The 21,436-nt window shown below is 52.6% G+C and overlaps 1 protein-coding gene across 1 annotated transcript in view; it reads right to left on the reverse strand.

Annotated features, from left to right (window-relative positions):
- EGFR (epidermal growth factor receptor) overlaps window positions 1-21,436 on the reverse strand; it is a 197,091-nt gene that overhangs the window by 13,963 nt on the left and 161,692 nt on the right. Inside the window, exons 16-22 of the mRNA XM_082632862.1 lie at window positions 20,893-20,931; window positions 18,728-18,869; window positions 17,841-17,963; window positions 17,123-17,221; window positions 11,276-11,461; window positions 1,743-1,898; window positions 836-911 (exon numbers count right to left, since the gene is read on the reverse strand). Coding sequence (XP_082488988.1) covers window positions 836-911; window positions 1,743-1,898; window positions 11,276-11,461; window positions 17,123-17,221; window positions 17,841-17,963; window positions 18,728-18,869; window positions 20,893-20,931 — 821 coding nt within the window. The remainder of the gene's footprint in view (window positions 1-835; window positions 912-1,742; window positions 1,899-11,275; window positions 11,462-17,122; window positions 17,222-17,840; window positions 17,964-18,727; window positions 18,870-20,892; window positions 20,932-21,436) is intronic.

Below are 21,436 nucleotides of genomic sequence, written 5' to 3' on the forward strand. Positions count from 1 at the left end.
CTCCAATGCGTTGATAGCTGGGATAGGCTGATAATGCATAGTTCAATGCAGATCAGGTGTTTTGCAACCTTTGGGCTGATTCTGGGTGACAGGACTGCCTGCAGTAACACAGGTGGAAGCACCCCAGCACGGCAGCCAGTGGAAATGCCTTCCTGAATGGCAAGGCCCCCGCGGACTCAGGAAACGCTCTGTACACAGGACGAGACGAGAGCATGAAAGGTGTGTCTGAGGACAGGGAGCCCGTCGGAGGATGGAGCACAGGGCTGCGTGGGGTTTGAAGGAAGAAGAATCAGACCCTGCCGAGACGGCCTTCACAAGAGCCGGAAACAGTAACTATGTCCCTTCCCTCACATTTCCCCACGAACACACCCTCACAGTGCATTTCATGAAGCCGTTCTCTCTGATACACAAAGATGACCACTCACTATATGAAACCCAAACCACTGCGAGTTAGTCCATCACAAAACCACATTTCTCTACCGGGAAACTCTTCCCTGTGAAACCTGATTTGTCATCTCCCTTTGGTTCACTTCAAATTCAGGGCAAGAGGTCACGTTTGGTTTGATTTTGGGGTACAGGCGTCTCCTAGGTTCAAGTTCTTCCCCCCACCCCGCCGTTACCTGCTCTCCTGACAAGCTCACTGTTCTCTCCAGTGACACCTGGTACAGTAGTTAGACTCAATTTCCGTTTGCACATTTTCTAGTACAACAGACAGACAGTGGTGATGATGTGACTGTTAGTCACTGTCCTGGACGGCAGAGCGTATAACGTGCATCAACAACACAAGCCAGTGCAGCCTCGGCCCTGATTCATCAGCCTCAGGATTTGGACTCACCGTAACTCCAGACGTCACTCTGGTGGGTGTAAATTCGGTGTAAAATTGACTCCAAAGCCATCCACTTGATAGGCACCTAGGGATGATGACAGAGAAAAGTAATAAGACAACAATTAGCTTCCCTCTGTTGAACAAAAGTAAATCACACTGGAATAAATTACAAGCAACAAAGGTGAGGAAGCTGGGCCACCCCTAGCCCAACCCAGGCCCAGTGCTCCTTCCCGGCCGGGGAAGAGGCTCTACTCTGGTAGAGAACAGGGCCTCTGTTAGGCCCAGAGTTGAGGCCCTTTGGTCTGTGGGCTGTTCTGCTGAGCTGGGTGCACGTGCTGGCAGTTGGGGGCCCTGGCTGTGCCCTGCGTCTGTGGCTGTTTGCAGGGCTAGCCGCTTGGAGCCATGCGGGCCACAGTGAGAGCGGAGAGAGGAGCGGCTGAGCCAGAGCGTTCTGGAGGCCCATCAAGACACTCGCACCCCTCGCTGCTGGGAGAGCCCCCTGGAGAAGCCCCAGGCCCGTGCGAGAGGAAGAAGCCAATGCCGCCGCGGCCAGCGCCCCTCGGGAGCTGCTGGAACAACACGGGGCCCTTTCCGTGCCGCTCTCCCAGCTGTTCTTTTGAAGGGGCTTTACCCAGGAGTGGGAGGTTGAAACCTACCCGTGGCTAACAGTCACCTAGAGATGGAGCTGAACTCACGTGTACTGCCTTTGACTTCCGGGTGTGTCAGAAACATCTTTACGCACATTCCCAGCAAGTCCTGCTCCCCGGGCAGCTCTGGCTGCAGGGCCAGAAGAGCCTGGCTAGACCCAGGTGCTGGTGGCTGCTGTGAGCTCACCCAGAAGGTCCTGAGGATGGCCCTCACATTGGTCAGCCTGCTGGCAGGAGAGTGCTTGCCCTTCCACAAGCCAGCTCCTTACTTTGCCCCCTTCTGCGTGGTACTCCTTCTCCTCGGCGCCCAGCAGTTTGGCCAGCCCGAAATCTGTGATCTTGACGTGCTGCGGCGTCTTCACCAGCACATTCCTGGCCGCCAGGTCTCGGTGCACCAAGCGCCGGTCTTCCAGGTAGTTCATGCCCTGCAACACGGGGCCGCGCGGTGAGGGATGGGTGCTCAGCGGGCTCCCCTGGAGGGCACAGCGGGGATCAGACAGAGGGCGGGCGGCCCAGCGCAGGGTGCAGTGTCACGTACGCAACAGCCTCCGAGCCGGAGCCTGTCTGCGGACGGACTGCCCTCCATGGACACAGTGACCTGCACCTGGTAACATCAGTGACCAGAGTCTATCTGCTCCACGGATGAAAAGGGGAAGAGATGAAGACATAACTAGCTGTTGACTTACTAACGTATCTCCATCCAGTTACTCAAGTTTCAAACTCAGTTGAACAAATAGAAGAGGCCAGTGACAGAGCAGGAGCCCCGCCGTTGGGCCACGACCTGGTTACACGCTGCTCGCTGCTCGGGATGGCCGACCCCACCTGCCTGGCCTCGCCTTCCCTGCGCCACCTCCCCAGGACCCAGGGCTCTCATCACGCTTTCCTGGACCATCTGACATGATTCACTACCAGTGAAGGTTTTGGTCCTGTTTTATTTTCTCTTTTTTAAATTGAAATCACGTGGATATTGAATTTGCTTTTATTGATACAAGGTGCCACTCCCTACCCACTCCCTGGCTGCCTCCATAACTGCTGTAATCAGAATCAAGGCTGGAAGAGAAAGAAAGAATACTTGAGAAGAACCCAGCACAGTGCCCGACACATAGTGAATTCTTGGATGTACAGTCACCCCTTGGCACCCATGAGACTGGTTCCGGGACCCCCTCTCCCTGCCACCCACCCTAACCAAAATCCATAGATATTCAAGTCCCTTATAAAAAATGGAGCAAGTATTTGTTTGTAACCTACACACATCCTCTTGCATACTTTAAATCACCACTAGATTACTTATAACACCTCATACAATGTACATACTTGTAAACATAATGTAAATGCTATGTAAACAGTTGCTTGCACCCAGCCAATTCAACTTTTGTTTTTTGGAGCTTTCTGGAATTTTCTTCCCATATATTTTTGATCCACTGTTGGCTGACTCTGCAGATGCAAGACCGCGGCTACGAAGGGCTAACTGTGTGACCCCTCACCTCTAGCCCTTGGCCACAGCCTCCTTGGTGGCTCTGTCACCTGCCCTTTCTCCCCTGACAGGCGGGCTCACTTCCTGCCCCTACTCATGGCTTGAAGCCTGCCCAGCTGAGCCAAGCTTCCCTTGGACCCTTGCAAGCTCTAACCCGTTGACATGAGCTTGGCAGCCCTCGCCCCTGTGCAGGGCCAGACGGGCAGGCAGGAGAAGCCGGAGGGTCAAGTTCTGCACACGGCCCGTGTGGCTGGAACCACGTCCTCTCCTACTTGCTCACAAAGGCGCCTCTCCTCTCCCCAGCCAGGGAGATGGACCACATTTCCAGCCTCCTTTACAGCCGACACTCATGAACTCTCCAGTGAAGGACAGGCACCACAGAAATGCTTACCGAAGGGCACAAAATGGAAATGAATGGGCAAAACCAACTCTGCATTACTCTCAAGCTTTTTGCATGTAGCTCTCCTCATTTTAGTGCAAATGCAGGGAATACCTGTAGATAAGGATAGATCCCAAATTTTCTGGCAAATTCATTGCTTCCTTTGCATAGATATCAGGTAAAAATTACTAATAAACTTGTCACATCAAAGTGAAGTTTACAAATTTTCTTTCTAGAGTTAAACTAGCCATCACAGGAAAACAGGATCTTATAAAGACACTACCCAGGAATTAGTCTTTGAGGGCTATTTTTGAGGCCTTTCATGTTTTTCTTTTCTTGGGGGAAAAAAAAAAATGATTCCCATGTGTCCACTGTATTATCTAGAAAGCTCCTGAATCTTTAAGATGCTGTTTGATTTAAATGGTTCCTTTCTAAGATGTCTCAGGTGCCAGGAAATAAGGTTAATGGGCTCATGTCTATTCAAGAGGAAGTGGGCAGGTGCTTCCCTGGAATAGCACTTCCAGGTTAGGAGTCATTCCTTAGGGATGGAGCGTGGAGAGGGAGAGAGAAGCAGGGCTTCCTAGCAGAGGAGGACTTCCTACTCCCTGGCACCTTCCCCGCTTCAGCTTCACGGGGCTCCTTTCAGGAGCAACCGTCTCCCCTGTGGTTCACTAAGCCCTCTTCAGAGGGCATTTCCAGCTACATCTAACTATCGTTGTGAACTTTCTTTCTGCCTCTTTATGTGACTAACAGAGGATCTGGTGCACTGGATACATTTTTTACAAAAGCTTGCTGAAGATGAAGGAAGGAAGGGATGAATGAATGATAATAGCGGCCGACAGTTCCGAGCCAGGCATTTCAAACACACCTGCGCAGATGCCTCTCCTGGTGCTGGGAGGTCTGGTACCCACACAACAGCATTGACAGCTGACCCAGGGGCCCAGAGCCTGGGCTAGTGCTGCTTCACAGACCAAGGGCTCTGAGGCCACCACTGGGACCGTGCCCTTCATTTCCGGCTGGGGCCTCCAAGTGAGACTTGTCTGCCGACCCAGAGACTGCTTCCGACGCCACACCCCACCAGCATCTTGGCCCCGTGGCTGAGGTGCCCAAGGGCAGGTGGATGGGAATCTAACAAAGGAACTAGCTCCACCCCGCCCCTCCCCCCACCTCAGATTTTTAAAGGAGCAGGGCAGCTGCAATAAACTGCAACGTTTTCTCTAACACCAGCCTTCAGAGAAGGCTTGGGAAAGGGCAGGGAAGAGCGGTACGTGTCTGGAGCACACAGCTAGAGGGATTTAAATCAGACATAATTTCGGGACAAGATTAGACTCATCTGAACTTAGATAAAACTCTATTCCTTGGTCTCTGTCCCACATGATATGGCAGTTTGAAAGGCCATCTCAGTTATAATTCTAGGCCCAGCAGAGTTACAGTTTAACCAGCACCAAAGATAAGAGGCCTGGCATCCCTCGTGAACTCTCAGAATCCAAACAGAGAACCGCGGGAAACAATATCAGCGTCAGCCTCATGGGGCCTCTTGCAAACGCATTTCCCTGATTCTTCTCTCTGAGATCCTCACTTCAATTTAATGGAACGTATTTATTTTGCTAGTTAACACAGGACAGCTAGAATGGATGCTGCAATACTGAGGTTAAAAGGGGATCTGAAGAGCCACCCTGGGACCTGAATGCACAGGAGACACAGGATGCTTCACGAGGGTTTTAAAGACCTTCCTCGCACAACACCCGGGGAAGGAGAGAGGCCTGGGCCGGGTGTGACATGTATGGACCGTATTCCCAGGCACTGCAGCATCCTGCAACTCTTAGGAGGAGCCCAGAGCGAGAGGCAGGAATGAGCTGCATTTCTAGTGTATTTTTTCACCACCATGTGGGGAAGTGGTGGGTGGGGGGAAGGACACTGACTTGGTGACTACGGAGGTGGCAGAATAGGAAACAGAGGGCCAGGCAGAGGGTTCTGGCAGAGTAAAGCGAAGCATGGCGTCCACACCACTGAACCCCTGCCCTCAGAAGAGGCAGGAAAGTGTCAGAATTTCCTCTTCCAGTCCCCAACCTCCTGCTGTGTAGGGACAGGAGACCTGCTAGGCTCACCAGCTTGTGGGCTGTACTCTGACCCGTGACATCAAGTGCTGGGGAAAAGCACAGACCTGGGAGCAAGGAGCCCTGGGGTGGAATCTTGGTTTTGTTACTTCCTAGCTTGAGACCTGGGCAAGTTACTTCAACACCCCTGCCTCCCTCTCCCCCATATGTAAAACGGGCTACTCAGAGGATTAAATGAGTTAATCCACAGGGCGCACTTGGGACGGTGCCCAGTGAGAGTTCTCCCCCGGTGCTGTGATTGTCATAATTTCCTCCTAAATGCCAAATCCATCCTCTCTTCTCCACCCCTTTTGCCATGACCTTGAATTAGGCTGCTGCCGTGTCCTGCTACACCTCCCAACAAAGTCTGATCATGAATAAATTCCCGTGTGGCGCCCTCTGCTTTCGTGATGAAGCTGCGCTTGCAGGTTCCTGCGGGGTCTCTCCTCCCCTCCGCCCGCCCCTCATCCCTTGGCAGCCCTCGGTGTCTCTTGGTCACCTCTCACTGCCCCCTCAGATGGTCCTCAGGACAGGGACGGGCTCTCACTCATGTCCACAGCACCACAGCCATGTCCAGGCTCCCGAGGGTGCAGGGCGGCCGCCTCACCACTGCCGTCCCCACACCTGGTGCTTGGCTGGCTGACTGAGCCCACTTGGCTGTCCCCATGTGACTCGTACAGCAGCCTCTGGGAGTCTGGTCCCTTGGCTCTCCTGCTCTGACCCACTCATTTCCTGCTGCATTGTTACCTCTGTATGGATCTGTTTTCCTCACCTGTTTGCAAGTTTGGGGAGATAGGAAATTTTGTCTTCTTTATATACATATTTCACATGATACCTAACACAGATAAATGCTCAAGAAATCACCAAGTGAAATGACCAGAAGTTGACGAATATGCTTTAACAGTACAGCAACTTTTGGCTTTATAGTGACATACTGTAAAGTGATCACTTAGCTTGATTAAGTTCAACTGTAATCTTGTGGAACGATGTGAGAATAAATAAAAAAATAATTCAAATAACTGAAGTATCTGGTCACCGGATCTGCTGTGTGGCTCTGTCCCTGTCTGCGGTCTTGTTGCCCAGGGTTTTACGCAGGTACCTGCTCTGCAGCTGAATCAGCTCTTAGGAAGCGTCTTCCTCTCTGGCCGCGTGGATGGAGGCTGGAGGCCGGAGGCTGAATCACCACCCTCAGGCTGCACAGTTAGTCAGCGGGGTGGGGGCTGCCTGGAACCTCACCTTTCACCTTTAGGAGTTCTGATCTGGAGCACAGGAAAGCCAGGCAGAGGGGGGAGCAGACCTGGGCACGAAGGCCAGAGCCACCTGGGCCCAGATAGGAGGCCGTGCACAAGGACGGTCAGCATCTCCTCCCTGCCCCCGAAGCCTGCGCGAGGCTGACCGACAACGGCCCCTCTTCCAGCATGATTTTCATTCTCTCCCACCCCTGCTCATCTCTCACGACCAGGCTATAATCTGTCGATGTGGGTGTCATGACACGGCACCTAGACCCACACGAGTGGCCAGCACGCTCCGCTACGTCATCGGCAGGACCACCTGGATGGGTCTTCTCTTCGCTGCTCTCGTGCCCCCAAAGCACCTATAAATGTGTGAGCAGTGAAAACGCTGGGGCTTTTTCAGATGAATTTAGACCAAACTAAGTATCCCGTCTGCTTAAAAAATGGATCCTTCAAATGGAATGTTTTCTGAAGTTCATCCTTATTAAGTTTCATCTTATAGAATGAACTAGGCGTAGTTCGGTGCTTCTGAAGTTGTGGCTGGTTTCCTTCTGACAGCATCCACCCAACCCTCGACCCCAGCCCCCAGCTACCTTCAAACCTCACCAGGGCCTGGTCAAGTATCTGAAACGTATATCGTCTCTCTAAAAACTCACTTCTGTGAGATCTTAATCCAGGTTAGGTGAAAGAAAGCTCTGTGGTCCCAAAGGTTTGTGAAAATGTTAAATTAATCACAGCCTAGAGAGCTGATTTATGCAGGAGTTGGCAGTAACGTGCTCTGCGGTGCTCTAAGAGGAATGAGCCTGGCACGGCAGCGGTGTTCTCTAAACTGAATCGATGACAGACAGCATCTTTTGGATGCTGACATTTTACTACGTTATTATCCCATCTAATTATTTTGGGATTCACTAGCTGGCTTATGCAGCCAGAAGGAATCCACACACTTTCCGAAGCACCTAAGTCACCCCCCGTGAGTGAGAGCCCCCTGTACCTTCCCGAGCCAGGAGCTTAGGAAGTGGTGATGAGGGGGCAGGTGACGTCTCCACGGCCTCCTGAGACTTGAGTCTAGAATCCACTCTCACCCTGTGTGGAAGGGCACCTCTGCTTTCCCAACCCCAGCAAGATTCCCCACTAGGCCACCTCTGTTTTTTTTCTTTTTCTCCTTTGCCCGTGATATAATTTTATTTGTCCTCTTAGCAGTTTAGCCAGGACAATAAACCTGTGTAATGGTACCCAGGTCTCCATCAATACTGGAAAACTTCCCAAGAGAGCCTGTGCCTTTGTGAATCAGGGAGGACATTTATAAGTCAATAAATCCCACCTTGAAAACGCCAGCAAGTTTAGTTTCTGGTCAGCCACTAAGTGTTTCTGGGTAGTTTCACTTCTAACTTTTACAGAGAAAGCTGTTCAATACTTAGGTAAACAGTCACTAACCCAAGAGCAAATTTCTCTCTTTACAGCTGAAGAAACCATTATATTCCTTTCCCTGCAAGGACAGACACTGCATCGCCACAGCTATTCAGGTCCAGTGGCTTAGGTTTCCCTTGTGAACTAGAGAGCAGCTCCATCGCAGACAGATCTACCAGCTGCGACGTGAACCGACTTTGGATGAAAGTGAACCTAAACAAAGTTCAACAGGCAGAGCAGTGGATTGAAATAACAAGGTGAAATTCTGAGTAATATTATATACAGCACTATCTTGGAAAACTTGCAGGCCCTGGAAAGTCAACTCAGGAACTTTGGAAACTCATGGCTGACCAGGGCCCGCACAGAGCTGAACTCGCCCCGTGGCGGGCACTGCCGTGGTCAGGTGTTTGTTTCTTCCTCGTGCTGGCAGAAGACTGATTTTTGGGGTCAAATAAACTTCCATCTATGCAGACACTTGTGAGCAGGCAGATCTGAATGTAGGGTTGCCAAGGAGAGAAGGGGAAAAGCTCATGAACGAGAGAGGACCGGAAATAGGAGACGCTGCTCTAGGGAGAGAAAGTCGATATAGAACTAGAATAAGACAATCTTTCAGCTTAGATTTTCGTCACTAATCTAACTTAGTCAAAATATGGGGAAAAAACCCAGAGAGGTGAGCATGGGGTGCCTACTGGGGCCCGAGTGGGCACCTCACAGAGGCTACCCAGCACTGTTCTCGCTGCCGGGAGGACAGACGGCAGAGGCCCTTCTGCGGCCACAGAGAGACAACCCGCCTAAGAAAAGCCAGAATTGAGATGTGAACCCCCCAGAGTCACAAGCCCGGTTCCATACCAGGCAAAACTTGTCAAGGCTATGTGTCGCATCACATAAGAAGTCACTTTTGTGGAGCTGCCAACTGACACAAGATAATCAGAATGCTAAATATCCGGGCACCCTCTGGTGAGCTGGGCCTCATCACCCAGGCAGGTGTGCAGAGTTCTGGACGCCCTGCCTGATGGAGGCAGGAGCCAGGGCCTGGTTCTGACGGAGCTCACCTCCCAGTTTCAAGTTAAACAAGTAAATAAACCAGGTCTTTGCAGGTAGCAAGATGTGCTTTTAAAAAAATAAAGCAAGTTAAGCAAGGTAATAGAGGCTGCCTGGGGTGGAGGGGGATAGCTTTGGTGATTTTCCTGCCTTAGCTAATCAGGGAAGAGACTAAGGAAGAATTTCTGGGGACAGGAGTCAGGACACGAGTAAACCTCCAGGAAAAATGCCATATTCAGTGAAAACTACTTGGGGCTAACGACCTCCTCCCCGACACCAGCCTCTGTTCTGGGCTGAACAGGTCCTCCCAGATCTCATGCCTACCCAGTACCCCAGAATGTAACCTTCTTTAGACACAGGGTTTTGCAGATCTAATCGGTTAAAGACCTTGAGATGAAGTCACCCGGGATTTAGGAATGACTGGTGTCTGCTAAGAGAGAGGGTGATGTGGACTCAGGCCTAGGGCAGGAGGCCACGTGAAGACCGGGGCAGAGATGGGAGGGACCTGGAGCCACCAGAGCTGGGGAGGGAGGAAGGATTCTCCCCTAGAGCCTTGGGTGGGGCACGGCCCTTCTGACACCTTGATTTTGAACTTCTGACCTCCAGAACTATGAGAGAGTAAGCTTCTGTTGTGCTAAGCCACTAAGTTTGTCGTGCTTTTTGGGCAGCAGCCCTAGGAAACTAACACGGTCAGACAGAAATAACCAGCCTTTTCATGAGACCACAGCACTCTACCAGGCTCTACCAGGCTCAGACCACAGGCTCTACCAGGACCACTGCCTAGCAGCGGCCACGTGACTCCTCTGCTGTGTGACCGGGGTCACGGCCGTGAGAGTGCTGAGAGCACCAGGCAATGGGCGGGGGTCCGAGAGGTGCGCCCACACCGCAGCGTGCCGGAGCCTCCGGGGCTGTGGCTGAGACAGAGACCCGGCGGGCACTGGAAGAAGAGGGCTGAGGCAGCCTCCCACCGCCAGCCTCACCCTGCACCGCTGACCCCAGAGGAGCCCGTCCTGTAGCGAGCGGCTCAGGCAGCTGCTGGCTGAGCGGAGCCCAGAACACGTTTTTGTCCGTCTTAAGTCACCTTCTATGCCTGCTGGGGGTTGAGCGAGCGAGTTCAGAGCGTCCTCAGGAGTAAATCTGCAGGACGGACGGTGCTGCCGCCCCGGGTGAGGCGAGCAACCAGGACCTGGATGGGGCCTGGGGGACGAGGGGCGCCCTGTCCTCCCTGGTTCCTGCAGGCTCCCAACACCCGCCCCGGGGGCTGAGGGCGGGGCCTGCCCACAGATTCCATTCATTCAACGGAGTGAAAGGTATACCCACTGTCAGGAGAAACAGAATTTAGCTAGCTGGGTTGCAGATAACTGATGCACTACGGGCATCAAGAGAGGGAGATCTGAAATGGAAGAACAGTCCTTGTGAGGCCGTATGAGCAGCTAAATACCTGGCGCACTGCTCTGCCCCTGGTCTCAGCTCCACCTGGCCACTGTCTGCCCCCTCAGCCCCTCCCTCGCTCCGGATCCAGCCTGTCGACGGGGACGCGTACGGAGCCCCGTGAAGCAGCAGAAATGTCTATTCACCTCCTGCCACCGCACGTCAGAGCCAGCACCTGTCTGTCCGCCTGGCCACTCTGTCACCTGACAGCCTTGGCCTGGTTTGCTGGCCTTGTGATCAAGTCCTGCCTGGGTGAAAGCCACACCTCCTCCTTGGTTCCCAATTACCACAGTGTTCAACAAAAAGAACGCCACGGAAATAAGAACTCTATCATCAACCATACTGAGAGCCCCCAGTACAGAGAAACCTGTGCAAATGTAGCTGAATAATTAGATTTTCAATGTGCAGTGGGACAGGCGCTGATCTGATGCAAAAGACAATTGATTCAGTTTAACCCAAACTAAAGAAGGGTGTATGCCATGTACATGCGTGTGCACACACATACACACACCCTCTTGGCAAACTCTATGCTGTCCTAGGATGGAGAACGTAATTATTAATTTCTTGGGTGTCTTTATTTCCCCTTTGCCGCTGTTCTTCGGGGCTCTCCCTCAGGATCCCTTCATCCCTGGAGGTGAGGGTGGGACGGCAAAGCGACGGCAGCTGCCGGTGCTGCCTCGTGGCCCCGCCTGCCCTCCCTGCAGAGCTGGGTGCCTGCTCCGAGCACACTCCTCTGACTCACCTTTGCGATCTGCACGCACCAGTTGAGGAGGTGCTGGGAGCCGATGTTGTCCTTGTGCTCACGGACGTAGTCCAGCAGGCAGCCGAAGGGCATGAGCTGCGTGATGAGCTGCACCGTGGACGTCAGGCAGATGCCCAGGAGGCGGCACACGTGAGGATTGTCCACACTGGCCATCACATAGGCTTCCTGGGGGGAGAGGAGGAGAGGGCGCATCAGAAAGGCTCCTCGCCGTGGCTAAAGGAAAAGGCAGACAGACCCTTTCCGGGTACAAAAGTCGAACATGATTTTGAGTTTGGAAATGTGCGCGTGTGGAGGACAAGGGGGCCTGTGAAACGTCTAGTGCAGTGGACGTTCCCACAGGGTCTCTTGCACGCGAGGCTGCGGAGTGGCCAGGTGCTTGATGAGAGACGGCATCCTCTGAGTGCACATGCGGATGCTGCGTCGCAGAGTGGCCCAGGCAGCACTCGCCATCGGCAAAGCGTTGGGTGAAAATGAGACCTGATGTCTCCAAGTTTGGGCGATGCCGAGTCCTTACGAAGGCCCCCACCTCAAAGCCAAAGATGCCACCGCTTAAAATGGTGTCAGGGCCGGTGGGAACCCGTGCTTGGGGCCCACACCCCGGTGAAGACTTGCCCGCTGACTCCGGAACCCCGGCCATGGGCACCGTGGAAGGAGATGCTGAGAGTTCTGGGGGGATCGGGACAGGGAGGGGGACCTCACCTCCCCACAGAGCACCGGGGGCAGAGAGGGGGAGCCCCCCCGGCACTGCCGGGACCGCGGGCACCACTGCCACGCAGGGCAGAGAAGCCCTCTCAGTGCACCGTTTCCGGCTCAGAACTGGACGGAGGACGTTACACCTACAGCGATCGCAGACTCCGCCGGCGGCCCAGGATTCATTTCTGAAGAGGTGGTCTGTGTCGCCCTGCCTCAGCCTTGGGAAGGGAAATCCATGCTGCTCTGCGAAGCCCACTCCCCAGAGCCCCGCTCCTGCTAATTTGGAGGCTGCCGTGGCGGAAGCCTGGCACAGACCCACACCCATGGACTTTATGTGAACCCTTCTGCTATCCTTGGGCAGAGGAAGCTGATTTCATTTACAACCATGCACACCAACTGGGCCTCGCTTTTGTCTGACTACGAATTAGGGAATCCTCAATTTCCACCAAGAAACTCCATCTCTTTCCCTTTAGAATCCAAAGTGTGGGGGGGTGACATTTTATTCAGACACAAAAGGGATCCCCTGGTCTCCAAGAGAAAGTTCAGAGGCGCCTTTCCCCATCTGACCGCTGCTGTGCGCGGGGTGTGGCCCCTCTGTGCAGAAGGGAACACAGCCTGGGCCACGTGAAGGCATGCGAGGGGGATGCTGGGGGAAGCACCACAGGAGCCAGAGGTGACAGTGGTGACAGACAGGTGGAGGGGCACGTACACATACCCCTAAACACAAACGTGATGGCACCAGTTTCTGGCCTGAACCCCTCCCCTGGCCTCACTGTTCCTGGGAAGCCTGCCAGGTCTCGCAAAGCCTCTCCTCCCACAGACCCCCTGGTCCTCCTGCTCTCTGCTCCCCATCTCTGCTCGCCTGTACCCGGGAGGGCCTTTGTCTGGGATGCCCTTCCACCTCCTCTTTTCCTGGCTGACCCCTCCTCAGAGCGCCTCCCTGAACCCCAATCTAAGTTAAACTCTCCTGGCATCTTGCAGTTTCTCCCTCGGGGGAGCAGGCTCAGCACGGCCTGCGAACTGGCCAGAGATGCCAATCCTTGGGCCTCACCCGGGCAGGGGAGCCATGTGAGATGCACGAGCTGGGGCTTGTTTGTCACCTCACCTCCCCAACACCTGCTCCTGCTGCGTCATTCCCGTGGTGCCCAATACATCTCTAGGCACAGAGCTGCCTCAGAAACACCACGGCTGAACGACACTGAAATCACACGAGACAGAGACCATGCCACGTCCACTACGGAAAGAAACCCACAGCTCTGACATCCGCTGCAGAGCCACCGTCTGTCTGGACGCTGCCCTAAGTGGAGACGCCCTGCTCTCACGGGCAGGCAGCTCTTCTCCTTGTCTGTGTTGTAAATGCAGCATCACAACAGCAGAGCAGGTGTTTAATACTATGGACCTTCTGACCCTTTGCTACTGATAAAAAGTTAGAACTGGAAAAGGCCTGCAAGTGGTTTCTTCTCAAGCCATTATTTGTCTGAAGAGGAAATTGAGGCCCAGTGAAAGATGACCAGAGACCACATTTCTTTTTTTGTTTGTTTTTGCGGTATGCAGGCCTCTCACCGTTGTGGCCTCTCCCGTTGCGGAGCACAGGCTCCGGAAGCGCAGGCTCAGCAGCCATGGCTCACGGGCCCAGCCGCTCCATGGCATGTGGGATCTTCCCGGACCTGGGCACGAACCCGTGTCCCCTGCATCGGCAGGCGGACTCTCAACCACTGTGCCACCAGGGAAGCCCGAGACCGCATTTCTTATGTCAGGGTGGGGCCCACACCCAGGTCTCCCCCGACCTAGGCCCTCCTGGCACTCCCCTGCTTACCCCACGCACCGTGAGGCCTTGTTGAGTGCTCGGCAGATGGGCTACCAGAAAGCTCCACACCTTATGACACAGAAAGAGCACGTATATAAATCTGTTTTGCATTCTCATTCTGTTGCCTGCCCTAAATTTAAACTGGAAAGTCTATGGAAACATCAATAGGCCATGCAATCGCCAGAAAAGCACAAATCACTCCTCTCCCCCAGTCTGGGAAACTGTACAACCATAACACCAAAGAAATCCTCTGGCTGTTCTTATTTTCTTAAGATCTGGTTGAGACTTGGAAACATGCTGTATTCATTTTAGAGGGGAGAAAAATCTGCAGATCAGAGCAGTCTGAGCAGCCCATCTGCTGTGGGCCATGGGGAGATGACCTGGGGCTCAGGGAGCAGGGCATGGGCGTGGGTGTCCAGCCACACAGAGCCTGGAGCCCTGCCAGGTCCCCGCTCCTATTAAAATCTGGTACAGCCACAGATTTCTGCACCCCGAAGCCCAGGCACAATGGGGATGCTGTCTGGTCGTGTGTCCTATTCAGTGTGTGCAGGAGTTAACGTGAGCTTGGTTCTTAGCTTTGTTTTTCTTGGAATCTCAAAGGTGCACTGTGACCTAAGGCAAGAACGCTTGGTATTCCCCAGCCATCTCTGATCGGCCACCCCCGCCAGGCGTGCAGGCTGGCAGGCAGAGCCCACGCTCGGAGGCTCCCAAGGCTGAGGTCAGAGTCACGTGGCAGAAGGGCCTCTGAGGCTCGGTGACCTTGAAAGTCTATTATTTTGTCCAACCTTTGAAATTTGGGGGGTCTTCCTTCTTGCCGTCTCCCTCAGCTGTGAACTAGTTTACATTAAAGATTGGGGAAAAAGGATTCCACTAGACTTTAAACTCCTTCAGGAGAGGCAGACGCTTAACTTTAAGAATATTTCTGAAAGTGTCCCATTAACTAAGCCGCCACTGACCGCAGCGTGCGCCAGGGCTAGAGGGTGTGCGTGCTGGGCCTCAGTGCTGGCCTGGGCAGGGGAATAAGAGTACGGGTTGCTGGAGCCATTTACAAGTGCGTGTGAGTGTTTCAAAGCCCACGCTCAGGGTTTCCCTGGTGGCGCAGTGGTTGAGAGTCCGCCTGTCCATGCAGGGGACACGGGTTTGTGCCCCGGTCCGGGAAGATCCATGGCCGCTGAGCCTGTGCGTCCGGAGCCTGTGCTCCACAACGGGAGGGGCCGCAGCGGTGAGAGGGCCGCGTACCGCAAAAAAAAGAAAAAAAATAAAAAGCCCACGCTCAGCCCCCTGGGCTGCCTGTCACAGAATTAACTTGCCCTTTAACTCACTGTTGAAACTGGCCCTCAAATCACTGGCGGCTGCTTCAGCTTTCCCTTCCCTCAGGGGCTCCCCACGGCTGCGCCCACCCTGCGAGGAAAGACAGGCTCCCTGTGCATGCGGGGCAGAGGGAGCTTCGGGAAAAGCAGGCGGAAGGCCTCAGGCTGCCATCCCTCTGGTTACAGCCACAGGACGGGTGTTAGAGCAGGAAGAAGAAACCGGGGTGGGGGTGGGGGACGCAGGGAGAGAAGGAGAGCAGGACAGAGACGGCGCAAGAGGCGAAATGGCACGTCACACTTTTTTTTTTTTTTTTTTTACCTTGTCAGTCTTTCCTTTCTCTATCTTCTACCCCAACTCTGGCCCACAAAAGCAGATTTCCTCCAGTTTTAGGGGTCCTGGAGGGCCCTTCTCAGTGAAGCTACTTCCTTCCCAAAGTATAGCTACTGTCTTCAAAATCGCCCTTACTCTGCGTAGTGAATATTGTTAAAATTCACATCTCAACACCGTTTTGTGAAAGTGATTAGAATGTCTTAAATGAGTAACAAATGAATTAAGGAAGCAAATTCTGCAAAAAGATTTTCTTTTTAACAGTGTAGGAGAAGGAGCTAGAGGTTGAAAGTGAAGAGACTTCACAAATCCCTTGTTTGCTGTACTTCTTGTGGTTATGGAAATAGGAGTCGACGTTACGTTAACAGACTGTACGTTCATTTGTAAACTGTTAAAATGAAAGATAACTTTGCTTGGTAAGCTATCATCAGTGTGTGAGACCTCCTGTTGCACTGTGTTAATACATCATCCTTCACGTCGAAGATACTGGGGTGGGACTTTCCTGCTGCGATGAAAGGAGAGGAGGCTGCCTGGAGAAAATGGGGTCGGAGAGAGTGCGCTCCTGGGAAGCTCACTGTCTGAACGCTTTTTTAAAAAGGCCCACGTTTGCTTTGCTTACTGTATATTCTGTGGGTTAGATACAAGAGTGGGGAAATGTTATATTTGAACTTTGTCCTTCGTGGCTGTAACACGAACTAAGTTCTCTAGATTTTTGACTCAGTAAAGGCAGTCATTTTCCTTTTTCATTGACTGTTTCCCTAATTCACCGCTGAGCGCCTCCAGCTCCTCTTTCACTGGCTCTGCTTTGGGACGAGAGCAAGAGAAACCCACATCCACCACGGCAATCGGAGGCCAGCGCTGTTAGCCCCGGACCCCAAGGGTGTGTCCACTGGAGCCTCCTGAGCTTCTACCTGCAGAGGGTTCTGCCCAGCTCCAGGCTGGCCCCTCCTGCATCCAGCCTCTTTCTAAGACTGTGCAGCCCCCTCACTGGCTAGTGAGGGTCCAGGGAAGGTGGAAAAAGTTTAAGAGAATCGCAAGTAAAAACATGTAGCAATAATCTTGTGGAGTATTTCAGAGAGTCCATAAAGTAGCAATCAGCAGACAATGGAAATAACATTTAAATTACTTTGAGAAAAAGTACAGAAGGGGAGCAACAGATTATAGAGTTCATAGAGCATCACAGTGTTAATCCTAGGCACCTTTACAAAGCCATTTCAAAGATGAGCTAGCTGGTGGAAGAAAACCGACATGCATTTCAGAGTCAGAAGTAACCACGTGCTGGAAACCTACCCCAGCCACGCGACCCTAAGCATCAGGCTGCTTCATGCCTCCGTTTCTTCTCTTAAAGCTTGGTGAGCACAACACCTAGAGCAGCACAGGCCCACCAGGAGCAGTCACTGGACGGCAGGGGTAAAGCCACTACCAGCACGGGGACGGCCCCTGGTGGACGCCCAGGGACCGCAGGCTTCCATACTTCTGGGGGCCGATAAGAGAATGGAAGAGTGAGTCTCCTCTACGAGAAAGAATTATACCAACTATAGCCAGAAGGAAAAAAGACAGGAAAAGTGACCGTTTAGAATGCGGTGATGACAGAGTCTAAAACAGAGCAATGTTTTGCCAACCACGAAAAAAAGGTGGCTTCTGGCTTCCAGGCCTGCAGATAGCTAGAGAATAAAGCAGAAACTCACATCAAGAATTTCCTTGTTGGCTTTTGGAGATGTGGCTTCTCTCAATTCCTTGATAGCCACAGGAATTTTAACCTTCTCGCCTTCTGGGATCCAGAGTCCCTGTGACAAAGAGAAGGGAAGACGTTGGCTGGCAATCATCATACACATAACATACGGCTCCTAGGCCGGCTGGGCGTCATTAGTGACCCCACCCCAAAGGGCGAGGGGCTCGAGCACAGCTCTGTACCCAAGGCCACTGGTGCTGGGAGTCACGACAGCTCAGCAGCTCTTTAGCTATCATGTTCCAGAAATCAGAGTAGTTAGACAAAACCCCTAAGCTCGTGCCAGTTACAGTCAGTGTGAGTCATTTTGTCCAGAATTCTGAGATTCTGGGTCTAGGCCTAACTGAAATCAGACTATGGGGATGTAGGAAAAAGAAATGAAGAGGAAGCTGTTCTGAGCTGGGCTTTATTCAGATGCTGCTGTGCCGTGATAGGCAACCCTCTTTCAGACTGACCTGTGCCACCCACCCCTCGGAAAGCTCACACTGTCCTCCTGAAAATGCCTGTGCCTGTGTACAGATCTCACCGGACCAGTTACTTGTCACTGTGATTATAAAAATCTCCTCTAGACAACTTGAAAAAAACACTGGAATTTCCTAAACCCTCAGTGACACAAACAGCATGTGACCTTGATAAAGACCACAGCAGAAGGTGCCCGGGACCCTCGGGGGGCTCACCTTGTACACCGTGCCGAATGCTCCGGAGCCCAGCACCTTGACCTTTTTTAATTCCGTCTCCTTTAAGATCCTCAAGAGAGCTTGATTGGGAGCTTCTCCGCTGGGCGTCAGAGGCTCGACAAGCTGTGACAGACAAGAGGAAGAGACGATGCCCGCCGGGCCGGGGAGAGGGGTGGCAGGTCCAGACACCAGGGGACAGAACTCGCGGCTCTCACTCCGGAGGCAGGGACACCTGTTCTAAGGAACTTGGTGAGACACTCGGAAGGAACAGGGACTGACACCACCCCACCCCCCCGCCCTCCAAAAAAAGGCATCCTTGAACAGAACAGCTCCTTTGCAATAAGTGCCATTTCTATTTCTGTGTCCGGGCCGCGAACACTTGGGGAAGGACAGTGTTCTGTGGTGGTCACTCTGCTAACCGGTCGGGCCCCTCACAGCCTCACGATGCTGTAGCTGCAGTGGGTCCCTCTTCCCAGGGCCTCTGGCTTCCGACATGTTGCCGGACACGGATGCCGGCTGAAGAATCACGGACAAGGTCACAAACGTGGCTCCAAAAGGAGCAGCCGCTGGTGTGGACAATGGCATTTTCCAAAGTAACACCTCCTGAGCTCACATTTCTGTGCACCAGCCTTCCCCTTAGCCGGCCCGAGCGCCCGCCCCACGAGGGCAGCGGGCGCCCCGGCTTGGTAACCGGCCGTGGGACTTACCCTAGACACAGCTGCATTCCCCTGGATACAAGTACTAACATGTGCATGTAGTTGCTTATAACTGGACTTTCAGAGATTCTTCCGACTTTTTCTTCGCGATAAAAAGAGCACAGTAATATATCTTGAAAACTCAACCCTCGGGCTGCGGCGCCTCCCCGCCCCCTCGCGCGCGGCGCTCACCTCGCGCTCCTGCAGCAGCCGGCGCAGCGTGCGCTTGCGTACGATGCGGCGCCTGCGCAAAAACAGGCCGACGCCCAGGGCCAGCACCAGCGCCAGCAGCAGGGCGCCCACGATCCCGGTGGCGATGGACGGAATCCTGGGCCTGCAACGAGGTGGACACGCAAAGGGGTGAGGTTTGTTACGTTGGCATTTCACATATTTCCCGTACGTTCTGATGATAGCATGACGTCATTTAGGGCTAGCTCAGAAAGTGGAATACGGCGCAGCTCGTAAAGGAGAAAGGAGGGCGGACTTGGAGCCCCACGGCAGGGTTTCCAACTTCCTTCAGTATAGGAGCCTGCTTTGTCGCACGTTTTACACTGAGGTATCATTTGGACTTCTCCCTATAGCAATCATACTTTTCATCTGTTGATTAAGAAAACACATCATTTAAAAAGTAACTCAGAGTTCGGTCCTGCTTTTCCTGTGAATCTGTGTGGCTCCCCGGAGTGTCTCCATGCGTTTGAGGCACGCCCTCCGCACGCGACACCTGCGATGTCTGCTGGCCAGGCTGGAAGGAGGGACCCTTTCAAACCTGTGGAGACTTCACGAGGGGTCCGGGGCTTTCAAGATGGGACCTGAGCCGTCGGAAGTGCTGTATGCATGAGTGTGGAGGGGGTGAGGAAGTGACAGTATTTCCACATGGACAGCAGAGCTGTCATGGATGAGTGATGTCATCCTGCAGCCACCCCTCCCCCCATAGAGCTCGGGGACAGCAAACACCCAAAACTCAGGTTCTAAAGCTCACGGGGAAAGAACCGTCTGAATTAGATCCTGAATTCAGAATCTTCATAAAGCTTTTATTCTTCAGCACCTGTGCCATCTAAGCTTCTGGTAAGCTTTATATTTTCAGGTAGAAATGTTAACGAATATCAAAGAGAGCAGTAGCACCGTTTGCACCTAAAAAAATGTGCCAGCGTTCTTACGGATTTCTCATAAGTGGGTCAAATGTACTTCACGTAAATAGTTTATGACACTTTCTTCTTAGCAAGTGCAAAAGTCATCTCCTGAGTTATACCATCTTCCCAATTAATGCAGTTTGAATTAATGGGTTTTTACCATTTTGAAGGGGACACTGAAAGATATAAGGAATAATTTGTACAGAGTATGTGTTCCATGGGAAGTAGGGGGAGTGAAAAGAGAAGAAAAAAATTAAAAGGGTAAATATAACAAAGAATGGTCGTTGACCGGTTTCAGGGTGGGGGTGTGATGGAAAACCTCATTACTAAGACGCTGACTGAAGCACGAAGAGAGGACGAAGCTTGCTGGTGTCCTCGTGGCTCAAGTGAAGAGGGGCGTAAAAGGAAATCTTTATCTTTGAGAAACTGCCCTATTTGTCTTTAATGCCACACTTGGTAGCAGAAGGGATCAGTTATCTTGGCTGATTCTTCGGCAAGAGACTGAGCTGACTGGCATTGAGGAAGCTTGTTGAGGGGAGGAATTTGGTAAACATTACTGGAGATGGCAGAGGTTCCTGGATGTTTGGCCAGTGTTTGGGGATATCTGGTCAGTGTCTTGTGTATAATTCTGATTCTTCGATAGACATTATTAATTGATAATATCACTCTTTCCTGATGAGTCTGAACAGGAAGTCCCAATTCTGCTTTTCTCTGTGCAGCATTTCAGGCAGTGACGGCTAAGTGATCACAACTGAAATGCTGAAGGAAGTCCTGTGTTTAGGAAAGGAAGTAAGGGGAGAAATTCTCCCAAGGTGGAGCTCTGTCATTGAACAGACAGGTCATTCAAACACAGGTTTGTGGTAGGGCCAACTGGGTCAGCGAGGAAAGAGAAGGGAAGCTGGGGGAGGAGAAGGACCCAACAACCCTGGTGACCTAGGGAGCAGGTCTGCATGTAGAAGCGCTGGGCAGTGAGGCTGGCTCCGCGTGGATGGAGGAGGCCCAGCACTCCTGTCCTGCCCTCCCCCTTGCCCCCCCGTCCCCCGGCCCCAAAGTACAGCCAGCAGCGTGGGCAGGGTGAGCTCTGCTAGGAATGCCCAGGCTAGCCCAGGGTGAAGTGAGAACCGGCCAAAGCAGAGGGCAGTCGGAAAAGAGGGAAAGCAGTACCCTCGCCCATAGCACTCTTGGTCATTTCTGATCAGGTCATCACATACAAAGTGTCACACTTACCCGCTCACTGCACAGCCTTCAGGACCTGGCCCAGCACAGCTGTAGGAATTGAAAGAGAAATACACATTTCGATCATTTTACTTCTTTAGCACTTTTTCTTGGAGAGTTTTTATTAAATCATAAGGCAATGTGTGTTAAATGACTTTCAAATCATTACAATCACAGTGCGTCTCAGCATTGCTTAAGCATTTGTTTATTATGCATTTATTCATTTGTTCATTCACTCAGCAAGTATTTTTGAGTGTCTACTTCATGATAGGGATTGTTCTAGCATTGAACAAAGTAGACATTTCTGGTCTTCATTATTGACATTCATGTCTTCCATTTGACAGAGGTTCAGAGAGCCCACAGCTGGCTCTAGAACATCAATGTGGGCAGGAGGTAGAGGGAGCTGAGACCAGAACCATTTCCTGGGGCACACTGATGAAGGAGCTGGGGGGGGAGGGGCAGGGAAACGGGGACGATGATTTCAGACCCAGAAAGCCAGGGGCTGGCTCCATCCACTTCCACACAACTGCGATGTTGTATGTCAAGCAGGGACATC

The sequence above is a fragment of the Mesoplodon mirus genome (genome assembly GCF_964341445.2).
Source record: "Mesoplodon mirus genome assembly, chromosome: 9".
NCBI lineage: Eukaryota > Metazoa > Chordata > Mammalia > Artiodactyla > Ziphiidae > Mesoplodon > Mesoplodon mirus.